The sequence below is a fragment of the Musa acuminata genome, chromosome BXJ3-9 (genome assembly GCF_036884655.1).
Source record: "Musa acuminata AAA Group cultivar baxijiao chromosome BXJ3-9, Cavendish_Baxijiao_AAA, whole genome shotgun sequence".
Classification (NCBI taxonomy): Eukaryota; Viridiplantae; Streptophyta; class Magnoliopsida; order Zingiberales; family Musaceae; genus Musa; species Musa acuminata.
In genome coordinates this window covers 3,312,832-3,333,110 of record NC_088357.1, presented here as the reverse complement: position 1 = coordinate 3,333,110, position 20,279 = coordinate 3,312,832, and the positions used below count along the sequence as shown (strand labels likewise).

Below are 20,279 nucleotides of genomic sequence, written 5' to 3'. Positions count from 1 at the left end.
GGTGGTGGGGTCATGAGCTTCTTACGCATCATTGACTGGATTGACAACCATAGACCTTTAAACTTTTTATTCTTTTACTTTTATTGAATTTTAAACATGTCATATATTTTCTTACTCTGGTTTATTATTAGTTATCTTGATGATGAAGAAGCAGGGAACGTGTTCATAAATATCTCCCTCTGGATTTCGAATAACAAGACCTACTACCCCCGTGGGGTTAACGTATTCGCCACGTCATTTCTATCATATCAATATATACATAATATATATATATTATAGTTTTTATTTATATATTAATATCTTTTATAACTACAATAATATGTATTTATATAGTTAAAAACCATCGTAAAAGGTGTCATCTAAAAAAAAAAAAAGGGTATACTTAATCACACGATATACACCGACTACAAAGCATCGAATAAGCAATTGCATCGAAGGGATTTAATTATTGTAGCCTAAATCAATATGATCAAGCTAAATTGAATTCGAGATATCAACCGACCTTTTTCTCTTCGTCACGTGAGAAACATGTCACATTTTAATAAACGCCAATATAGTGGCATTGCCAAGGTACAGAATTGAATGGCTTAGGAAACACATGAGGGGAACTAATAATGTGCTTGATGAGACCACATGAGTTTAATAGCTATCGGTCACGATTCTCTTGATTCGCACGCCATTTTTATTATTTACAAACAAGTCATCTCCATCTACAAGAAGGAAGGATGGAGAAAAAATAAAAGAAACATATGAATATATATATGTGTGCATTCATAACTATGTTATTGTATCTTTCTAACACAAAGAGGAGAGTTATCCGTCGCATTAGAATGATTCATGGTTCTATTTATTGAGAAAAAATATTTTTGATGTCCTTGTCTACTTGACGTGGTTTTGATCTATATGCGTAAAATTATTCGAAGTGGTAACCAAGGTGTCTATGAAGTTCCGATGTCAACTTTTATAGATCTATATTCTTAATTTCAGTACGTTTGTATCTAGAATTGAGGATGTATTTTTATATTTGATATTTGAAAGGTAAAATATTTTTTAAATATTTTTATGGATGATGTGATTTGTAACCATCCCAAATTGTTCCTTGAACTTTTAGGAAATATTCTCGTGAATATTTCGTAAGGAAAAATAGTTTGTAATTGTTTTGAACTATCCCTGGACTCTTATTGATGTGACAAACGAGTGACAGATGATCTGAACCTTTTGCTCCCACGAGTCTTATGTGATGTTTGCATGATGAACAATGATATTTTCTATCACTATCAATTATGAATATGGAAATTAGATATAATTATAAATTTATTTGATTTTTTTTTCATGATTTATTGATTACAAATTGACATTCTCTATCACTATCAATTATGAATATGAAAATTAGATATAATTACAAATTTATTTGAATTTTTTCATGATTTATTGATTACGAATCAAAACAATAAAATTAGATTAAAGAACAATTTTTGGGGGATATTTTCACGATTTATTAGAACCGGATGTGGATCGGATCCTTGATCGAGAGAAATCATGACCACGTCTCCCATTCAAAGATCTAACCGTCTGTTTACGATCTAACGGTGTGGTCATGGTCGGATTTACTGATAAACCCGATCCGATTTGCAGGTTATAGCGTCGGTTAAAAGATTCGGGCAGATCGCGTAACATATCTCCCCACAACCCTAACTCATATTCGAGGAACCCTCTGCTGATCCGGTCGGCCCTTCGACGAAACATGGCGAAAAAGGACGAGGCGACGGTGATGGAGCTCGACGGCGACAAGTCGGCTGCTGCGGAGCAGATCATTACCAAGTTTCCCATCAACGGTTTGCACTCGTCCTCCTACTTTCTTGGATCTGCGATCTTTCTGTGATAATTTGTCGGTTTTGAGGTGTCGCTCCTCGATGAGTTTTGGTCACTGGGGTGCTTGTTTTGTGATCTCAGTGTTGCAGCTCGTGAAATCCGCTCAGATGCAGCACGGCTTGAGGCATAGAGATTACACTCGCTATAGGTGCGTTCTCTTTCGTCGCACATGAGTGCAAACCAAGTTCTTTACGCCCTCAGTTTACGGTGTTCTTGATTGATCTAATGTATGTAGGGATCTTGATTCACCATAGCGAATTGCTCTGGACGTCATTAGAATCTTAAAATGGGATGAAGCGAATTATTTCTATCATATTGTTAATATGATCTAAGATCCGTATTGATCAATTCTGTGTCCTATTAACTTTCATTCTCATTATTCTGTAGTTTTTGTTTTTGTCCATAAGATATGGTTGAAACTGTAACGACATTCAAATCGAGCTGCCAAGATGGCAGTCATTACTCTTTATAACAAGCTCAGATGATAAAAGAAAAAATAAAGATTTGCTGTAGGGATGATATATTAAAGGATTAAAGGAAAAAAAGAGTAAGAATAATGTCTACACGGTCTAATTGTTCTTCATAACTTTTAGCCTTGACCATGATATTTTCTTATGTTGTCAGCTTGTTTTGTTTTGCTTTTCTTCAAGGTAAGATGCTAATATCCTGGATATTTTACTGTCCACATCCTTGCTGTGAAATGTACCCAAAACATGATTTTTTTAAAGATGGCAGGCCTTAAATTCATGCTTAGTTTTCAATCATGCTAATTAATCTGAACTTCTCTTTTATCTTAATAATAGGAATATCTTCCATTTCATGCTACAATTCTGTTCTTCTATCTTCTCAATAGTTTTCTGTAATCTCCAATTATTTACTTAAACATAATATGTTTTTTTGTTCAAAGCTCTAGCTAACATACATATGAGTTATTTTAGATCAATGCTTCTCATGAATTTTGCACATTCTTTGTAACTTTGTACTTTATAAATTCTGTAATATTCATCTTGACTTAATAAATGTATGACACACTGGATTTATAATCATCCTTTATTTTGTTCTTCTCTTGTTCATGTGTCTCTTATGATATCAGTCAAAGCCATATATTTTTGGTATATACATTGTTTTAAGAAGAATCTTTGGTCTTTTAGGAGATATTGTACTGCACGATTGAGAAGGCTGTATAAGTCATTGAAGTTTACACATGGTCGTGGTAAATACAGCCGGAAGACTATAACAGAGTCGACTATCACTGACGTGAGGTTTGCATCGCTTGTCTTAGAAGCATCTTATGCTTCCAGTTGAAGAATACATTTCTGTTCTCTTACTTATTTTTAGATATGTTATTTTCTTTGATAAAGGTCTTTCTTTATTTATCATACTATGAGATCTATCAATATCATGTAATACATTCTCTTATCAGTTTGAGGTTTAATACATTTTCTTTAGATAAGGTACATAAATTAAAATTTTGTATGGTGTGATGCAAAAAGTGTCTCAGAATTGTCCTTCATGGTGTGTGATATATTAAGTTATCTGAAATTGGGGGAAGAGCCATTATCAAACAAATTATAAATCGATATCTGTTTATTTTTTTTAATACTTAGGCTAAAATTTCTTGCCATTTAGAATTTCTCTATTATCTTGCTGTGTAGTACACTATGCTTTAATTTGTTTTGTTTGTATGGGCACGTTTTCATAAGAAATTAAATTTATATCAGCAAGTTAATGTCTTTGCATCAACATGTAACTGTTCATGTCCAAAGTGTGGTTGACCGCAAATGGTTTTTTAACTAGTTGGTTAGATGCATTGTGCTTGTTTATGTAGGTTTTTATCAGAAATAAATCTTTGTCAGTAAGTTAATGTGTCTATATCAACATGTATCCAGGCAGGGTCAAAAATATGTTGTCAGAGATGATTTTTTAACTAGTTAACTAGTTTAAGTGAATTTCATGAAAAATGAACGAAATAGAGTTGCAATATGAAAGTCAAAATTTTAGATTACGTAGATAACACCAGAGTTCACTTTTCTATGGAAGTAATGGCAGAGTTTAAACTATTCAATGCCTTTTTATAATGTGCCAAAGAAATATATGAGTGCTTGTTTAACAAAAGAGAAATTTAATGTAGTAGTACTTCATTGAACAATATTTCATAACTTATTCCCAAGTAATTGTCAACAAGGTTAATTTTTTTGTATCTTGATTTGATTGTCAACAAATAAATTATCTCCGATTTGACTCCAAACACCAAGTATCATGACTTAATCCCTGAGGTGATTAGTATGTACTGCTTCAGTATAGTGATTGCATTATCAGCTTATGGCACTGTAATGAAAGAGATTGCTAGTTAGAGTACATCCTTTGTTTGTTCATTAGTATTTAGTCTTTGGTGGCATCGAACAGACATTAGAAATATACTCCTAATTCCTGATAGCTTATATATACCTTTCCATCTTCCATCAGAATTTGTATGCCGTATCATGACCACCAAAATTTGTGGCCTGAGTTTCTTTTTTAAACTTTAAGTAATCTTGAGGTTGGCTGTTGATTTAATTGCTTAGCGTTGTTCTGAATTACAGCTGATTTAACCATTTTTTGCATGCATTTATGTATAGTAGAATACCATACACACACATATACCACATTTATGTATATATGTGTGTGCATGCCTTCTTGGAGACCATTTTGATTGGCACCCTTCAATAGCTTTTAAGTACATTTGTCCTGGCCATTGAGACCACTTGGTAACTTAGGAGGCTTTTAAATCAATTGTCACTGTTGTTTGATAATTAAGTTAAATCAGTACTTGTTAGAAATATCAAATGACATCAGCATTGGCTCAGTTTATCTGGGGCTGTTAGAAAATACAGGATGGCAAATGTACAAAACTGTGACTTGTCATTTTAATAGGTTTCTCCATATTGTTCTCTATATGGCTGAGCGAGCTTGGAGCCATGCCATGGAGAAAAAACAGTTACCTGATGGACCAAATTCTCGCCAACGCATTCACTTGCTAGGTAGATTAAGGAAAGCAGTTAAATGGGCAACACTTTTTGCACAACTCTGTGCTGCCAAAGGAGATTCTAGAACTTCTCTTGAAGCAGAGGTATGTTTTCCACCAACTATATTGTCTAATTATTGCTTCATTTTTTTAAATATTGTTGCTACTTGAAGGCATATTTGCTATGAAATAGCAAGATCTATACATGCATATCTATATATCTGTCATGGACTGCTGTGCTTGCTGTTCTAACTCATGGCTGGCCTAATTTGTGTCCATAGCTGCCAATTGGTATGACATGGTATGAAATCATACTAAAGAGGTACTCATGTGGCCTTGTGTCATGAAAGGATGATTCTTGTGTTAATATTTTTCTTGCCAATGCAGTGTGTTATTGTAAGTTTTTGTTTTTCACTTGAGCTGTTATGGAAAAAAGGGAACGAAACAGAGAATCTGATTTTTTAGGCCACTTAGTGTTGCCATATCATCTGTTCTAAAAACCAGGATCAGGATTGGTGGTCTTAAAACCTTGCCCCTGCTATGCTTATGTGTTTTTTCGCTTGCATTCATTCTAGTTCCCTTTTGATAATAACATATTACTGATGTAGAGTTTTGGTTCATTAGAGATTAGTTTGTATTATAAGGATGTAATAATACACTCCATGACAACAGAGATTACCTTATTTATTCTAGTTATTAAATTATAATCAGTGGGATGAAGATAAGTTCTATCTAAAAGTGCCAGAGTTTTTGTCTTGCAGGCATATGCTTCTTATATGAAAGGGTCTCTATTGTTTGAACAAGATCAAAATTGGCAAAGTGCATTAATGAATTTCAAGAATGCAAGGTGCGTTATTACCAAATATATCAATCAGTTTCCTTTACTCTGAACTATGGGATATCTTGGTACCTGCTGTGTTGCGACAGATGGTACTAAGCTCAGTTTATTTCTCTGTTTATGCTGAATGTTGTTTGCTGCTTGTGTGGGTTGATCTGTTATGATAGATTTTTTTAATTCTTTATTCTTGTTGCATTAGTTTTTTGGCAGCTTTTAATGAATTATTGCTGTGAAGGGCTGTCTATGAAGAGCTTGGAAAATATGGGAACATAGAAAATCAAGTTTTATGCCGTGAACGTGTTGAAGAACTAGAACCAAGCATCAGGTATTGTTTGCACAAGGTAGGTGAATCAAACTTGCAAACTTCAGAGCTTATGGACATCGGAGAACTGGAAGGACCCGCCTTAGATCTCTTCAAATCTAAGTTAGAGGTAGGCTTTTTCCCCTATGTCCTGCTTATAATTTAAAACTTATTCTCTCTTTTATTGGTGTGTACATGCACATTGTGTGTTAATGTATGAAATTTCACTCGTAACTAACCAAAACCTTACTTTTTCTATATTTGTCAGTTATGTAGTTGCAATTGATTTCAAGTGTGGGAACACTTTGTCATTGTAATAGAATTTACTTGGTATATCTAATAGGAGGATGCTTCTGAGGTGTGAATTGTTGAGTTGTATTAAATGCATTTGTAATCTAATAGATATGATGTCTTGTATGAGTTTATAACTTTATATATTTGTTATTGGCACCTCGACTAGGTAGAATGACATGATCCATTTGACTGAAATTTGTGGAAGTATATTTGAGAAGGTGGACATTTTCCTAGTCTTAAATTTATCTAAAAATAGGTAAAAATATTGTTTGAGTCTATGGAACCTATGATGAATATAGTATCACAATGTAACTTGAGTTTTTTTTTTTAAATTTTCTTTATTCTTGTGGAGTTCTCTAATCATTTTGGCATTTTTCCATTTGCTTTGAAGATTGTTAGTTGAGTGAAAACTCTCTATACAGAGAGCATTTTGTTAAATGAGCATGTTACAATACTAGCAAGTCACTAATATAATCAGCTTTGATTTAACTTCCTGAAGGTATCTTCACATGTTCTGTAACTTTTAGGCTGTTATGGCTGAGGCAAGATCGCAACAAGCAGCATCAATGACAGAATTCTACTGGCTTGGACATAGGTTCCCTGTCAATAATGCTAAGACTCGTGTCTCCATTTTGAAAGGTTTGTGACTATTTCTTTTGTTTAAGAAATGGGGTATTGATGAAGAAACGATGATGGAACATGTTGTTTGCGTTTATTGTATCTTGATATTTTCTATCATGATCATATATATGCCCTGATTCATGGTTTAGTGACATTTTTCTGTTGCTTAACTGATTTTCTGTCGCTCCAGTGATCCAGGCTTAAGTATCATATAGAATTTTCATTAACAAGATTATAGAGATAAATATAATCATATCTCTTGATGGTAACATTATCTATTTTGTTGGTAAATAGTAAACACTCCTTGTGATTTTTAATTTTCTATGTAGTTGCCATGGTGGCATTTATTAATTCTCTGGTATCTATGCATATAATGTTTTTATTAATTAAGTCATACATATGAAGTACTGTTATAAATACTTGTATTTTTTACCTCATGCTGTCACAGTGGCCCATACAAGCATGCCTGAGGTGTAATTAATGTTTTTTTAATTAAGCTATACATATGAATTACTATTATGTATATCTGTATTTATTTTCTTATGCTGTTACAGAGGCCCATGCAAGCTTGCCTGATGTGTAGTGTAGAGCCATGGATATATATAGAAGGATATCTAAATTAGCATGCTTGATGTTACAGATTACTGTATTTCTTTGGAAATGTATACAAAATCTATACCGGTTACTTTTGTTGTTTTGTTTACTTCATATGATCTTGATAATTTGTTGAAGTTCTTCTTACTTGAAAAATTCGACCAGCTCAGGAGCTAGAGAAAGATCTACATGGTTCGGCATCAGATTCGCTTCCAGCTGAGAAGAAGCTTGCCATGTTTGACAAAATTTTTTCTGCATATCATGATGCTAGAAGCTGCATTCGTAATGACTTGGTATGATAATTAGTAGCAGTTGTTGTTGACTTGATAACTTCTTGTTTGCTCTTTCTTCTTGTAACCCATTCACAAACTATATAAGAGGTAGGGTCTTTTTGTTGTTCTATAAATAATGCACCTTACGTTATTCTGATTTTAGGCTACTGCAGGCAACGCTGAGAATGTAAAAGATGATTTAAATGGTCTGGATAAAGCAGTAAGTGCTGTGCTGGGACAGCGTACAATAGAGCGTAATCAGTTGCTTGTTGCCATTGCTAAAAGTAAATTCACTAAACAACGTGATGACAAGGGTGACAAAGTAACAAAACCTGAGGAACTTGTTCGCTTATATGATCTTCTAATACAGGTTTGGTTCCATGGTTCAGTTTCTGCGGGATCTCTTTGTTGTACCATTTTTTCCCCTAAACATTGTATCAATTTTTTCTAAATGATCTTTTCACTGTGCAAGTGTAACTCATCTGTTATTTTTCCTTTTATTTACCGGCAGAATACCTTAGATTTATCTGATTTAGTCAGTTCTGGAAGGGACAGGAACCCAGAAGAAGTCGCACTTGTGGAGGAATGTGTGATTAAGGGTACAGTGTTTCGAGCTGAGCGGTTAGTCGTCATTACCTTTGTAATTGATTTTAGTGATTTTTCATAGACAATGAAATATATCACTTGTTACCTATTTATATAAGATTAGAACCATCTGTTTTGCTCAAGCTCCTTCTCTATGTTATTGTCAACCTTTTTTATTTATTATGTTATTAGTGAGTGCCATGAAAATGAATCTTACCTTTAAATTGTTTTTAGACTAATTTCATTGAACATACCAGGTGTTTTTATTTAGCCAAATCCTACAGTTCAGCTGGTAAAAGGGCTGAAGCGTACTTGTTGTTTTGCCATGCACGTTCTCTTGGGGATACTGCCCTAGAGAAGCTTCAAATGACAAGTAATCCTGATCAGGTGTGACCCTTAGTTATTGTGACATGTTTTTGTGTTGCTACTATAGTTTTTCTGTAATGTCATCTTTTATATAAGTAAACAAATTTCTGTTGTTATATAGTGAGAATGATTTTAAGACTAGAAAGCAACACCTTGTGCTGAAACTGAAGATAACTGCAAAAAATGTGTGAACCACTAGAAGTGCAGGACTATAACATGCTTCCATGGCTGTTCTATTCCTTCCCACACATGCAACAAATGCTAGGATGTATTGTGCTTTAACATGAGTGAACCACTAGAAGTGCAGGACTATAACATGCTTCCATGGCTGTTCTATTCCTTCCCACACATGCAACAAATGCTAACATGAGTGAACCACTAGAAGTGCAGGACTATAACATGCTTCCATGGCTGTTCTATTCCTTCCCACACATGCAACAAATGCTAGAAAGCAACACCTTGTGCTGAAACTGAAGATAACTGCAAAAAATGTGTGAACCACTAGAAGTGCAGGACTATAACATGCTTCCATGGCTGTTCTATTCCTTCGCACACATGCAACAAATGCTAGGATGCATTGTGCTTTAAGGCAAAAATGTTATTTTCATATTGCATGCTTGGTGCTTAGTTTGTTCTTACTTTGCATAATTAGTGGTAAAGCTTCTATTTCAACAGAAAAAGTGATTTGCGGCAAGTAACATGAAAATATGGTCAATGGACCTACTAACTGAACGGTTGGCGAGGCACATGGCCTAGTGCTAGCTCTATCTTGTGCCATTCATGGATAACCTTGTCTTGAATGGGCTTATTCACCACATATGTATAATACAAGGTCCACCTTGATATCAATTGTCATGACCAATCTCCATATACACTGACTTGATATCAAGTTTTTGTAGCGAATCTATCTGACCCTATATACCATCATACTCCGACCTAAATGATGTACCAATCCATGCATCACGCCAAATATGTTTAGCTTGCTTCAGAATTGAAATTCTTCTTCTGATTGTCTAATATAAACCAATAAAATTATATAAATTCACAATTTTATGACATTTGAAAGAGAATCTTCCATTAAGCAAAAGTAAAATTTTGAACTTAGATATTGTTTTCTCCAGGAATGTTTGTTTCTTCTAATCTCTGCATGTTTTGCTTGTTAAACATTTTCTTTGACAGACTTTAATTAAAGATCTGAAGGTCCTATCTGACAACTGTAGATCAAATAGTTGTATAGAACACGCAGCTGGCATTATGGAGGAAGAGAAGATTCCAGAAAAGCTATCGAAAGGAGTCTCAACCATCTCATTGACAGGGCAGGAGAAAAAGGTATATAGTTTACTGTATGCGTAAGCTTACAACAGATTTAGAAAATACTTACTATGACAAATTTGATATTTCTTTGTGGTGAACTAAATTTTAAGTGCAATGAGTTTTGGCCACCTACAGATGAAATCGTAAGATGCATCTAAAGATATCTCCCTCAAATGAAGATCCTCAGTTGATAAATTTGATTCATGTAGACATAGACATATCACAAAGTTTATTTCTTGTCATATATTTGCTCAAACTCTGCAATCTTGGTGGCTTGTCTTCATTGCAGGAAGATAAGGTTCTTCTTGAAATGCTTGATGTTTACGAGTCAGCGGTTGGAGATCACAACTCCAAAGTTGTTCCACGCATAGAGCGTTTTCCACCACCATTCCAAGCAGTTCCATGCAATCCCATTGTTCTAGATATTGCTTACAGCTCAATTGAGTTCCCATCGCTTGAAAACAGAATGAAGAAAGACAAGAAAGGTATATTCAGCAGGTTATGGCGTTAAGCTGTTCTCCTGCAGATGGGTAAAGGACATCACTCAGTTAAATTTTCATTGCTCCTATTGTTTCCGATCGTCTGGAGAAAGAAAATTGCTACATTTAAAAGTCTGCTTCCCTTCTCTTTTTTGTCCTTTGAGTTTTCGTGACAGAGGATTGATATGGCACAGTTCCATTTAGAATTTACCTTTTTTGCTACAAGTTCGATAATAAAGCTTTGCTTCCAGATGTATCTGATCAAGGTCGGATTCGACAGGCCCAACTGTTATCTCTCGACACAGTTATTTGTGCTTCTTTCACTATGAGGTGGTGTTCACAGTAAGATTTCTCTTCAGCCCTGTAGTTTCTTCTCTTCTCACATATATTAATAATTGATTGGATGATAAATCATCAGATTGTTGAGGGAAAACTATTTCTTTTATGCAACAAACACGTAAAACATCAGTAACCTAAATCCAATAACAAGATTCTGTTTCTTTGCATTTTAATATCCTGGTAGAGTGGTGGTGTGGGCTTATGACTTTAGGCGGCTTATAGGTTGCTCAGTTTATGCTAGTTAATAATATGCTTGATTTGGTGGCCTAAATAACGGAGCTATCAAGTCCTTTGTAAGTAGCTCGACACAAAGCTGCTTAAGACCGCTTCCGCACCATAGTACTCACGGTGCCATCCCGTGCAGATCACGTGGTCTGCTCGGGGGCATCTTTTAAAAGCCCGTAAGATGGCGAGTGGAAAGGATTCGAAGTCGAACAATAAAGAGCTACTGTTCTCCTCCTCGTCCTCCTCCCCGATGTTCCTCCGAAGCCTCTTCGCCTCCCTCTCTCGATCCCAACTCCCCATGTCACCGCCTCTCCTCAACCGATCGGTAGCCAATCCTACTGTTCCGTGGTTCTTCGCTTGCAACCGGCGATTCGGCGTCCTCCGAGGGGTGGGCTTTGGCTCCGCTGCCAGGACCGACGATGGTCGGCGGCCGCTTGTCGCGCCTCTTCCTCCCCCTACCTCCGACAAGGTCCGCGTCGCCCTTTTTTCTTTGCCTATTTATTGATTTTTGTGAGAAAGGGTGAAGCCAGCAGCCCCGCACGTTGTTCCTTCTCAACCGAGAAGGAACCTTTGCTTCCCTTCTTCCCCACCACCACTACAAGGCAACTCTTTCTTCACCGTTGTCGCTGTTTCCCCGGCCAGCGACCTTCGACCACCGCTCGACCTCCTCGCTGCCCCATCTCGTTCAAAAAATAAAAAAGAAGAAAGAAAAAAAAAAAGAAAAGAAGAAACACGAGAGGAAGAAGAAGCCGCAGCCACCCCTGCTTCCGGCCAACCCACCCGCCGCTGCTGCTCTCCGGCCAGCGCCCACCATCGCCCCGCTTCCCGGCCGGCGACCGCCGCCGCCGCTGTTCCCCGGCCAGGAGACGACGCTGCCAGCGTCCATCCCAGCCCTACTGCCGCCGCCCGCCTCCCCTTGCGTCGCAGCGCAGCCGCTCGACCTCTCCTCCTCGGCGATCGTTGGTGACGCTGCTCCCAGCCGCGCCACCACCGCTGCCTCTCCACCGCCGCCCGCCTCCCCTTGGGTCGCAGCCGCAGCGGCCGATTGTCGCCCCCCTCGCGGCGACCGAAACAGGGCAACTCACGGATTGCCCTTGTTCCCAGCCGCGTCACCACCACTTTTCCCAGCCGCATCGCGGCCGCTCGATCACTTGGCCAGCGACCTCTTCTCCTCGCGTCCCCATCTCGCTCGAGCGAGAAGGACCGCCGGCACCGCAGCCCCTCCTTGCAGCGGTTGCAGAAACAGAGCTTCCTCTGTTGCCGCAGCCCCTCGTCGATCGCAGCCACGCCTCGAGCGCCGTCGCCTTCCAGCCGACCCACCACCACTGCCAGCCACTGTGCGGCGACCGCTGCTCGCCTCCCAGCCGCCGCTCCCCCTGGCTCGGGCGAGAACGACCGCCGCCACTCCCCCTTGCTCTGCCCCCTTATGACCGAGAAACAGGGCAATCCTCTTGCTGCTGCGAACGCCGGTTGCCACCACCGTCGCCACTGCTGCCCAGCCAGCGACGACGCTGCGCGCCGCCCAGCCTGCCACGACTGCTGCTGCCAGCCACCGCAGCCTTCACCTCAACCCCCTCATCTGCACCGTTGCTGCAGCCCCCTTGCATCTTTGCCACAGCCGCCGGTTGCCACCACTACAGCCTCAACCCCGGCCGCTTCAACGTCACCTCCCTCTTGTTCTGCCTCCGCTGCTGCAGTTGTTGGTTGGCATCACCGCAGCCTCAACCCGGCTGCTCGGCGATTGCTTCCTTGGGTCACAGCAGTCACAACCGTCGCCTTTCAGCCTCGGCGCTCTCATCTCACACAGTGACAAAAACACAGGGCAGCAACTCTTCCTCCATCGCAGCCACCGCAGCGGCGAGTCCTTGCCGGCGCTGCCCCCAACCACATCACCATCGCTGCCTCCTAGCCCTCAGCAGCAGCGATCCCTCCATGCAGCGACTGCAACAAGCATCGTTGCCTCTCACCAGCGCCTCCTTCCGCAGTGTGATAGAAACAGAGCAACGCTGCCTTCCATCCGCACCGTCGCAGCCATCGCAGCGGTGAGCCCTTGGCGGTGCTGCCCTAGCCGCACCACCATCGCTGCCTCTAAGCCCTCAGCAATAGCGATCCCTCTACGCAGCGACCGCAACAAGCATCGCTGCTTCTCACGCGGCGACCGCAGCTACATCCCTGCATCCTCGCAGCAACCCTTCATTCTCATAGTATTGCCACCGACTGCGTCACAACAGCAGCACCAAATAGGACAGTGATTGATGCCCTTGACCAACACCAAAAATAGGAGTTGAGATTACAGATTTGTAGTCTTACGAAATGGCCACCGATAACTCAGTGAAAGCACAAATGGAAGCATTGGAAATTAGAATTGAGAACCGGTTACAAGAAGTACTTAATGATTTCAAAAAGGACTAACTGGTGAGCCTTAGTAATTTCAACAAGGTGGGAGCTCAAGTTCTACATTGCACAGATCTGGAAATACTAGAAAAGGGCCCCAAGATTGTAACACAATCTACTCATACATGAAGGTGGATGGACAACTCTAAAAAATTTGTCAGACTTCTACAGTGTTGGAATATCAGAGTAGGTTTGAAAGATTATCAAATCAAGCTAGAGACTGGTCGGAACGACAACTTCTGGATACATTTATTGAAGGTTTTATTCCAGAGATCCGGTGTGAAGTTAAGGCTCGTCAACCTCGCACTATGATAGCTGTTATTTCATTCGCATATCTACATGAAAAAAAAATCAACAGGGAAAATCATGGAAACAGAAGTGACAATAACGAGATGATCAGTAAGCCACCAGCCCTATCTATTCCCAACCAAAGCCTTGACACCCGAAGACTAACCCAAGAAGAACTTAAGGAAAGATCAACAAAGGGTTTGTACTATGATGAAAAGTGGAGTATGGGGCACCGATGTAAACAAGGGCAACTTCTGATGATTGAGCCAATTAGAGAGGAACCAGAAGTAAAAGAGTTGGACTCCGATCATAAAGGTATGAAAACTGATGAAGATATTGAAGCCATCACACATACAATGCATGCATTGGCTGGCTACACTAACCCACAAACTATGAAAATCGGAGGAACTTTGAAGCATCAACCTGTCACTAGTTTGATTGATACAGATAGCACTAATAATTTTATGGACAGGAAAGTTGCAGCCCAATTAGCCCATCACATTGAAAGATGTGATATATTCGAAGCTGATGGACGGATTTTAACTTATGATAGCAGAGGCCAAGAATTTCTTACAACGATTACTACACTGAAAGATCGACCTATTGCTTATACTGTCAAAAAGTGGAGACCATACTTACTTGATCAACGGGTTGTGATGCGTTGCAGATAGCCTATGACTGAAGTGCTAAAAGACAAGCTCCCCGAGATTGATGCTGCTCAGCCTTGAGGACAAGGCTGATTTGAAGAGGGAGGAACTGTTATGACCCTTTTTCTGAGCTTTTGAATAATGTTTATTGAGTCTGTTTAATCCAGTTATTTATTGAGTCGGTTTGGTTCAATTAGAGTCAAGTAAAGGTTTATTTAATATTTACTTATTATTAGAGTTCAAGTCCTGATGGACTCTGGGTGGAACTCTATAAATAGGGATGTAACTGCTTCTTTTCAGGGATCTATAAAAAATACTATTCTGTCTTTTGACAAACCCTAGGAGGTCGATCCCCTCGAAGCGATCAAGGAGGCCGATCCCCTCGAAGTGATCATCCCCTTTCTCTTCTTCTTTTTTACGATAAGACTTTAGGGTCTTATCATTTGGTATCAGAGCGATGATAAGACTTTAGGGTCTTATCAGCCTGTTTCCAAATTTGTGGTCTTGTCTGGGTTCTGGTTCTGGTCCTCGTCGCGGCTTCTGTTTTCTTCCATCGTTTTAGGTTTCAGCTGCATGTCTTCGCAAGTTTCTTTTAGAACATAAAACGTGACGACGTGCATGATATGAGATAAGATTTCTCTGTTTAGGTTCTTCTTGGGTGATATTGTTGATCACACCATTAGATTCATTGACATAAATACATAATTGATTTTAGCAAGGTTCGCAATACCGTACTGTACCGGAGTTTCGACCTGGGCTTGGTACCGGTACGGTACGGTATACCGCTCGGTACACCCAGGTGTACCGAGCGGTATATTCAGGCGTGCCGAGCACTGTAGCAGTGCTACAGTGCTACAGTACTGCTGCAGTACCGGACCGGTAACAGGCGGTCCGCGTACCGGAAGCCTGTCGGACCGGTACTGCAAACCATGGATTTTAGTACGTAAGACGCTGACGTCGTCAGTCTCCATTCTTGAGACAAGATGCATCATTATCTATATAATTGAATCCATCTAGGAAAATGCAAATAGTTGTTTTAGATTTTGTATCAATGCTTGCTGCAGTTATGTATTGGTTGATATGTGAAACTAATGCCGTATCTATTGGTATTTGTTAGGCTGAAATGTACAAGGGCCTTGAAGCAGCATTAGGTACACCTTTCAGTTCAGATCCTTTATCACCACCTCCAAATCCTATAGTTCTTGTTATTAGTGGACCAAGTGGCGTTGGCAAGGATGCAGTTATCAAGGTAACAGAGCTTTTTATTTTTTATTTTAATTTTTGTATATACCAAAGTCGTATGATTTTATTGAGTCTACCTTTAAGTTGGGCTGGCAAGGATTTTGTTGTGTTACTATGGGTCGGGCTGGAACTTGACTTTTATTTTTTTTTATGTAAATTACTTTTTGTTAAGAGAACTTTTGTTGGGGCTATTTGGCTAATGTGTAAGATTTTCTTTTCAATCCTTACTTGGTATTGTTTAACAGAGGCTGCTAGAAGTTCGAGAAGGGATTCATTTTGTCGTGACAGCGACCAGCAGACCACAACGACCTGGTGAAATCGATGGAAAGGACTATTATTTTGTTACCAAAGAGGAGTTTCTTAAGATGGTTGAAAGGAGTGAGCTTTTGGAATATGCTCTTGTTTATGGTGACTATAAAGGTATTCCCAAACAGCAGGTACACAAAAGTTTTTTGATCTGATGGAATACTGACTTCACATCCTATTGTAAATTTTCATCTACTCTCCAACAAGAAGAGTCACCATAATCATATAAATTATACGGGCAAATCCTTTTTTTTTCCCTTAGGCAATAATAGGTTCCTACTAGGTTTGACAGAAGGGTTGGGTCTCTTTATTTCCAGATAATAGGGAGCCATCTAACGTGTGTAGTGTAAAGTAGTGTATGTTGCACCAGATGCTTGCTAACAGATGTATGATGCACTTTGCCTAACGTGTTCTACCTAAAAGTCATCATTGGGGATGACATTTTGATTGGCTTGGTCCTTGGTGGATCTGTAAGATAAGTCTATGAGATGTTTATTTCTCATGTCTGATGTGGACTTCTCCCCAAATTTGATTTCTTTTGTTGTTTGTAAAATATTTCAAAACTGAAACATAAGTTTTGTGTTCCATTTCTGACATCTTTGTGCACATCAAGCAAAAAGACTAATGTAGCATATCTTTACTCTGTTGTGCCACTTTTCTATATGGTAATCCAGGACTACAAGTTATATGGGGTAATGGCACATCAACCATCAAGACTAATGTAGCATATACCTACTGTCTATTATGCCACTTTCCTATATGAAAATTCAGAACTATAAGTCATTGTCATGCATTTTCTCATCCATCTGCCATTGTTGATACCTCTTTTGTTCAAAAGCCATTTTTACTTATATTCCAAGAAATACAGTTTAGTTGAATCTTTGGTCAGAAACTTCAATTTTTTACTTTATTTTTTTTTTGCAGTTAGGGTTTGGAATTAATGTCTTTGTAGAGTAATATCTCGATTCCTTATATCTGTACATGTTGATCTCTTCTCATTTCTAAATGCGTAACACTCCGATAACCCTTGTGGTCAATTAGACCTGTGATGAGGCAGAGATTTCATATGAAGGGCATATAATGCCCTTCGTACCTGGTAATTATATGATTTCGCTGTATTCATCTACCCATAATTCATGACCTTTCTATATGATTTTTTTCCTTTGGCTCTTGGGAGCCACTTTCATAAGGTGGTTGCAGGTGGATGAAAAATCTTCTGTTTGTGAGGAATCGGCTGATGGTAGGGATTCACATGGTTTGATTCTTTTAAAAAAGCTGTACAAATTTCTTGCAAGTATTATGATTGATATTATTATTGTAATGACATAGAGCATAATTCTTCAAGATGCAACTATATTTTTTATTAAACCAAACTGTAGAAAATGCACCACTTTGGTTCAGGTTCTCGGTTTGACCAGTTCCTTTGCTTACACCTGCTGGTGGTGGATGTCAAAATGGGTTAGAGATAGAGTGAATTGAAGAAAAAAAGGACCTAGGTCAAGGCGCGATGAAGATAAATTTTGAAAAACCTTGCTTCCTGAAAATGAGATTAATAAAGTAATTTAATTATACAAGTTACCCTGGGATTTGAAATTGTATACAAATACAAAGATTTGAGGGATTGATATGACATTAAAGTAGATTTCATGTATTAACATGTAGTAAATACTTTTTTCTTTGTTTCATTTTGGCTTCACTGATTCCCATGTAACAATAGAAGGTATAGAAAGTTCTCTTTTAAATAATGTTTTTTACCAGTTAGGCAAAATTGCATCCATATTTTTCTTCTATGAATCAATGGACTGATATACATACACTTAGTTTGTTAGTACTCATTTATGTGCGTTGATCATGACATGAATATTACAGTAACTCTCTTAACCACACAACATAAGCACACATACATGGACAATGGATTCCAATTTTTCATGCCTTGTGATGATATTTGTCCATTAATTTGATGGGTTGCCTCTTCTTTGTCTCCAGATTCGTGACTACATGGCTAAAGATTTTGACATTGTGTTGAGAGTGGATATACAAGGTGCAGCCACGTTGAGGTCAATACTGGGTGATTCAGCAGTCTTTATCTTTCTGGTTGCAGAGAGTGAAGCAGCACTTGTGAAGAGGCTTGTAGCTCGTAATACAGAAACACCTGAAATGCTTCTTGTAAGAATTTCCACAGCTAAGGAGGAGTTCAAGCACATGAGAAAATTTGACTATGTAGTTGTTAATGCGGAGGGGAAACTTGACAATGCAGTTAAACTTGTGGAATCCATCATTGATGCAGAGAAGGCTAGAGTCTGGCAGCGCAAAGTTCAAATCTAATTCAATCATTCAAGTGGTATGCAATATTTCCTTTCATCTTCACTACGCATTGTATCTTTCTGCAAGATCATAGCTTCTGATTTTTTAATATGCTTTATAAATTTTCATAAGCTTTTTTTTTTTTTTTTTTTTCAAGCTTTTTAACCTAGAGCTGACTATTTAAATCTGTTATGTAAGCACATACTTTGAGAACTATTTATTTAACACATTTCCATCTAATTTTGATCCAAGTTTGTTTTTCTGCTTGAGTGGAGCCTGGATTTTGTAACCTAAATCTGTCGATCACCATAGTGATACTGGTATCTGAACTTTTTAAAACATGGATGTGTAGGGTTGAGTTCTATCCATTGGGACATTTAAATTTTTATGTCCAAGTATATGTGAAAGTAACACAAATTTATGTAGTTACAATTTTCTTCATTTGTTTTGTACTCTTCTAATCAAAAAAGTATCTTTGATCGGTTTTGAATTACTGCCGTAATAGTTGTTGCTAGTGCAATCAAATAATGCACTATTTATATTCACATCCACCCTAAATCTGGTTCAGATTCGTTCCCCTTATGTATCTGATTTATATACATATTCATTTTGAACAAATACAGTTATGGAGTTTAGAGTCTGTTTGATTTCCATGTCTGTCTGCTGATTATGAGTGCATATGCAAATGAATATTGTTTCACCAATATCTGATCTACATTCAAACAACTTTTGTTTGATAGCGACTTACTAGCATAGGAGGATTGACATTTCAAATTTCTTTATAGATCTTGAATTCTCATTGTGTAAACATTTAATCAGTGCATATTCACTGATTCAAGAAGGAGAGGATGCTGTTGCTGGAAATTCAGAAAATATCTCTTCTAAGAGGTACACTTATGACATTACATCTGTTCACATGTAAACTTCATTTCTTTGAATTTAGCTTATTTTCAGTTTGAATTGGCTTGATTGTGTAGTGGATATTGATCCTTATTTTCACTCTATAATCACCTTGTATCTTCATTCAGAAGTAATCTTGGAGGACCATACTAATCTTATGATCACCAATAAAGTATATTTGGATGTAGCATTCATGCCTAAATTTGTGTTGTGCTTCATCAGGTGCTTAATATTTCATTTCTTTGATTAGAAATTTGCAAATCAAGTTCATTATCCGTATGACCGTTATGGATTACACAAAATTTGGAAGCAAATTTGCCATCCTTTGTGTGTTTGTCACTGGACATGCTGTATCTGTGTGTGCCAAATGCCTTGTGTCTGATAAGGGAAATATATTACTATTTTGGCACTATTACCTCTCTATATCAACATGATTGAAATGATAAATAAAAATTGATTATAGTCGAGCAGAAATATACTGTGCAAAGTTTATATTTAGGTTCTGCCTTTAATTCAAATTCTGAAACTTAGCTGCAAATATTATCATCAATTATGCATCAGGAAATTGATTTTAGATAAATGGTAAATTATAGTCTTTCAAAAGTAATGTCCCTGCTTGCAGGGGGTAAAGCTACATTTGGTTTTGGCCAATTTAAAGATACACTTCCGAGTACAAGCAAATTCTCAGACGCAAATGGTTTGAAGGTAGAAACCTACAAAGACTCCATCAAAATAATCTATTCTAATCTTAGTCTCAATTAATATACCATACAGGCATCCAAGTGGTGAGAGGCATCTGCATTTCTTCTCAAAGAAGTAGCTTTTACATGAGGTGAGGTGAATTTAGAGTCCTCAAAACATGAAATCGCCCCTGCACTCTTAGTCCAAAGCCTTGTATCTAATTGAGAAACCAGAGTGCAATGACAACTATTCTAGTGATAGTGATTGCCACCTACAAAAGCATTCGCTTTTTTATGTTCCTTCTTTGATGTCACACACGTGGGAGCCACTCTTGGGAACACTTTTTTGAGTTGTGATCACCCATCAAAACGTTCCCTCCCTTTCGTAAGCCCATGTATGTACATATGAATGAC

The 20,279-nt window shown here is 38.3% G+C and overlaps 2 protein-coding genes across 3 annotated transcripts; both read left to right on the top strand.

The window, feature by feature from the left end:
• The first annotated feature begins 1,633 nt into the window (after window positions 1–1,633).
• Window positions 1,634–10,792, top strand: LOC135649178 (uncharacterized). The gene is made up of 13 exons (XM_065167331.1): window positions 1,634–1,835; window positions 1,954–2,020; window positions 3,024–3,134; window positions 4,786–4,981; window positions 5,638–5,723; window positions 5,950–6,145; window positions 6,837–6,948; window positions 7,690–7,817; window positions 7,960–8,166; window positions 8,308–8,417; window positions 8,639–8,768; window positions 9,927–10,076; window positions 10,351–10,792. The coding sequence occupies exons 1-13, from the start codon at window positions 1,745–1,747 to the stop codon at window positions 10,570–10,572; spliced, it is 1,806 nt and encodes a 601-aa protein (XP_065023403.1). The 5' UTR covers window positions 1,634–1,744; the 3' UTR covers window positions 10,573–10,792.
• Window positions 10,793–11,270: 478 nt separating this feature from the next.
• On the top strand, window positions 11,271–19,372 carry LOC135649179 (guanylate kinase 2, chloroplastic/mitochondrial-like). Of its 2 annotated transcripts, none has more exons than XM_065167333.1 (5): window positions 11,271–11,573; window positions 15,551–15,682; window positions 15,921–16,112; window positions 17,968–18,322; window positions 19,105–19,372. In XM_065167333.1, exons 1-4 carry the CDS (start codon window positions 11,286–11,288, stop codon window positions 18,304–18,306), a joined length of 951 nt encoding a protein of 316 aa, XP_065023405.1. In that variant the 5' UTR covers window positions 11,271–11,285; the 3' UTR covers window positions 18,307–18,322; window positions 19,105–19,372. The 2 variants fall into 2 exon arrangements, with proteins under 2 accessions (XP_065023405.1, XP_065023404.1); XM_065167332.1 differs by having other exon boundaries at window positions 19,071–19,372.
• The last annotated feature ends 907 nt before the right edge of the window (window positions 19,373–20,279 follow it).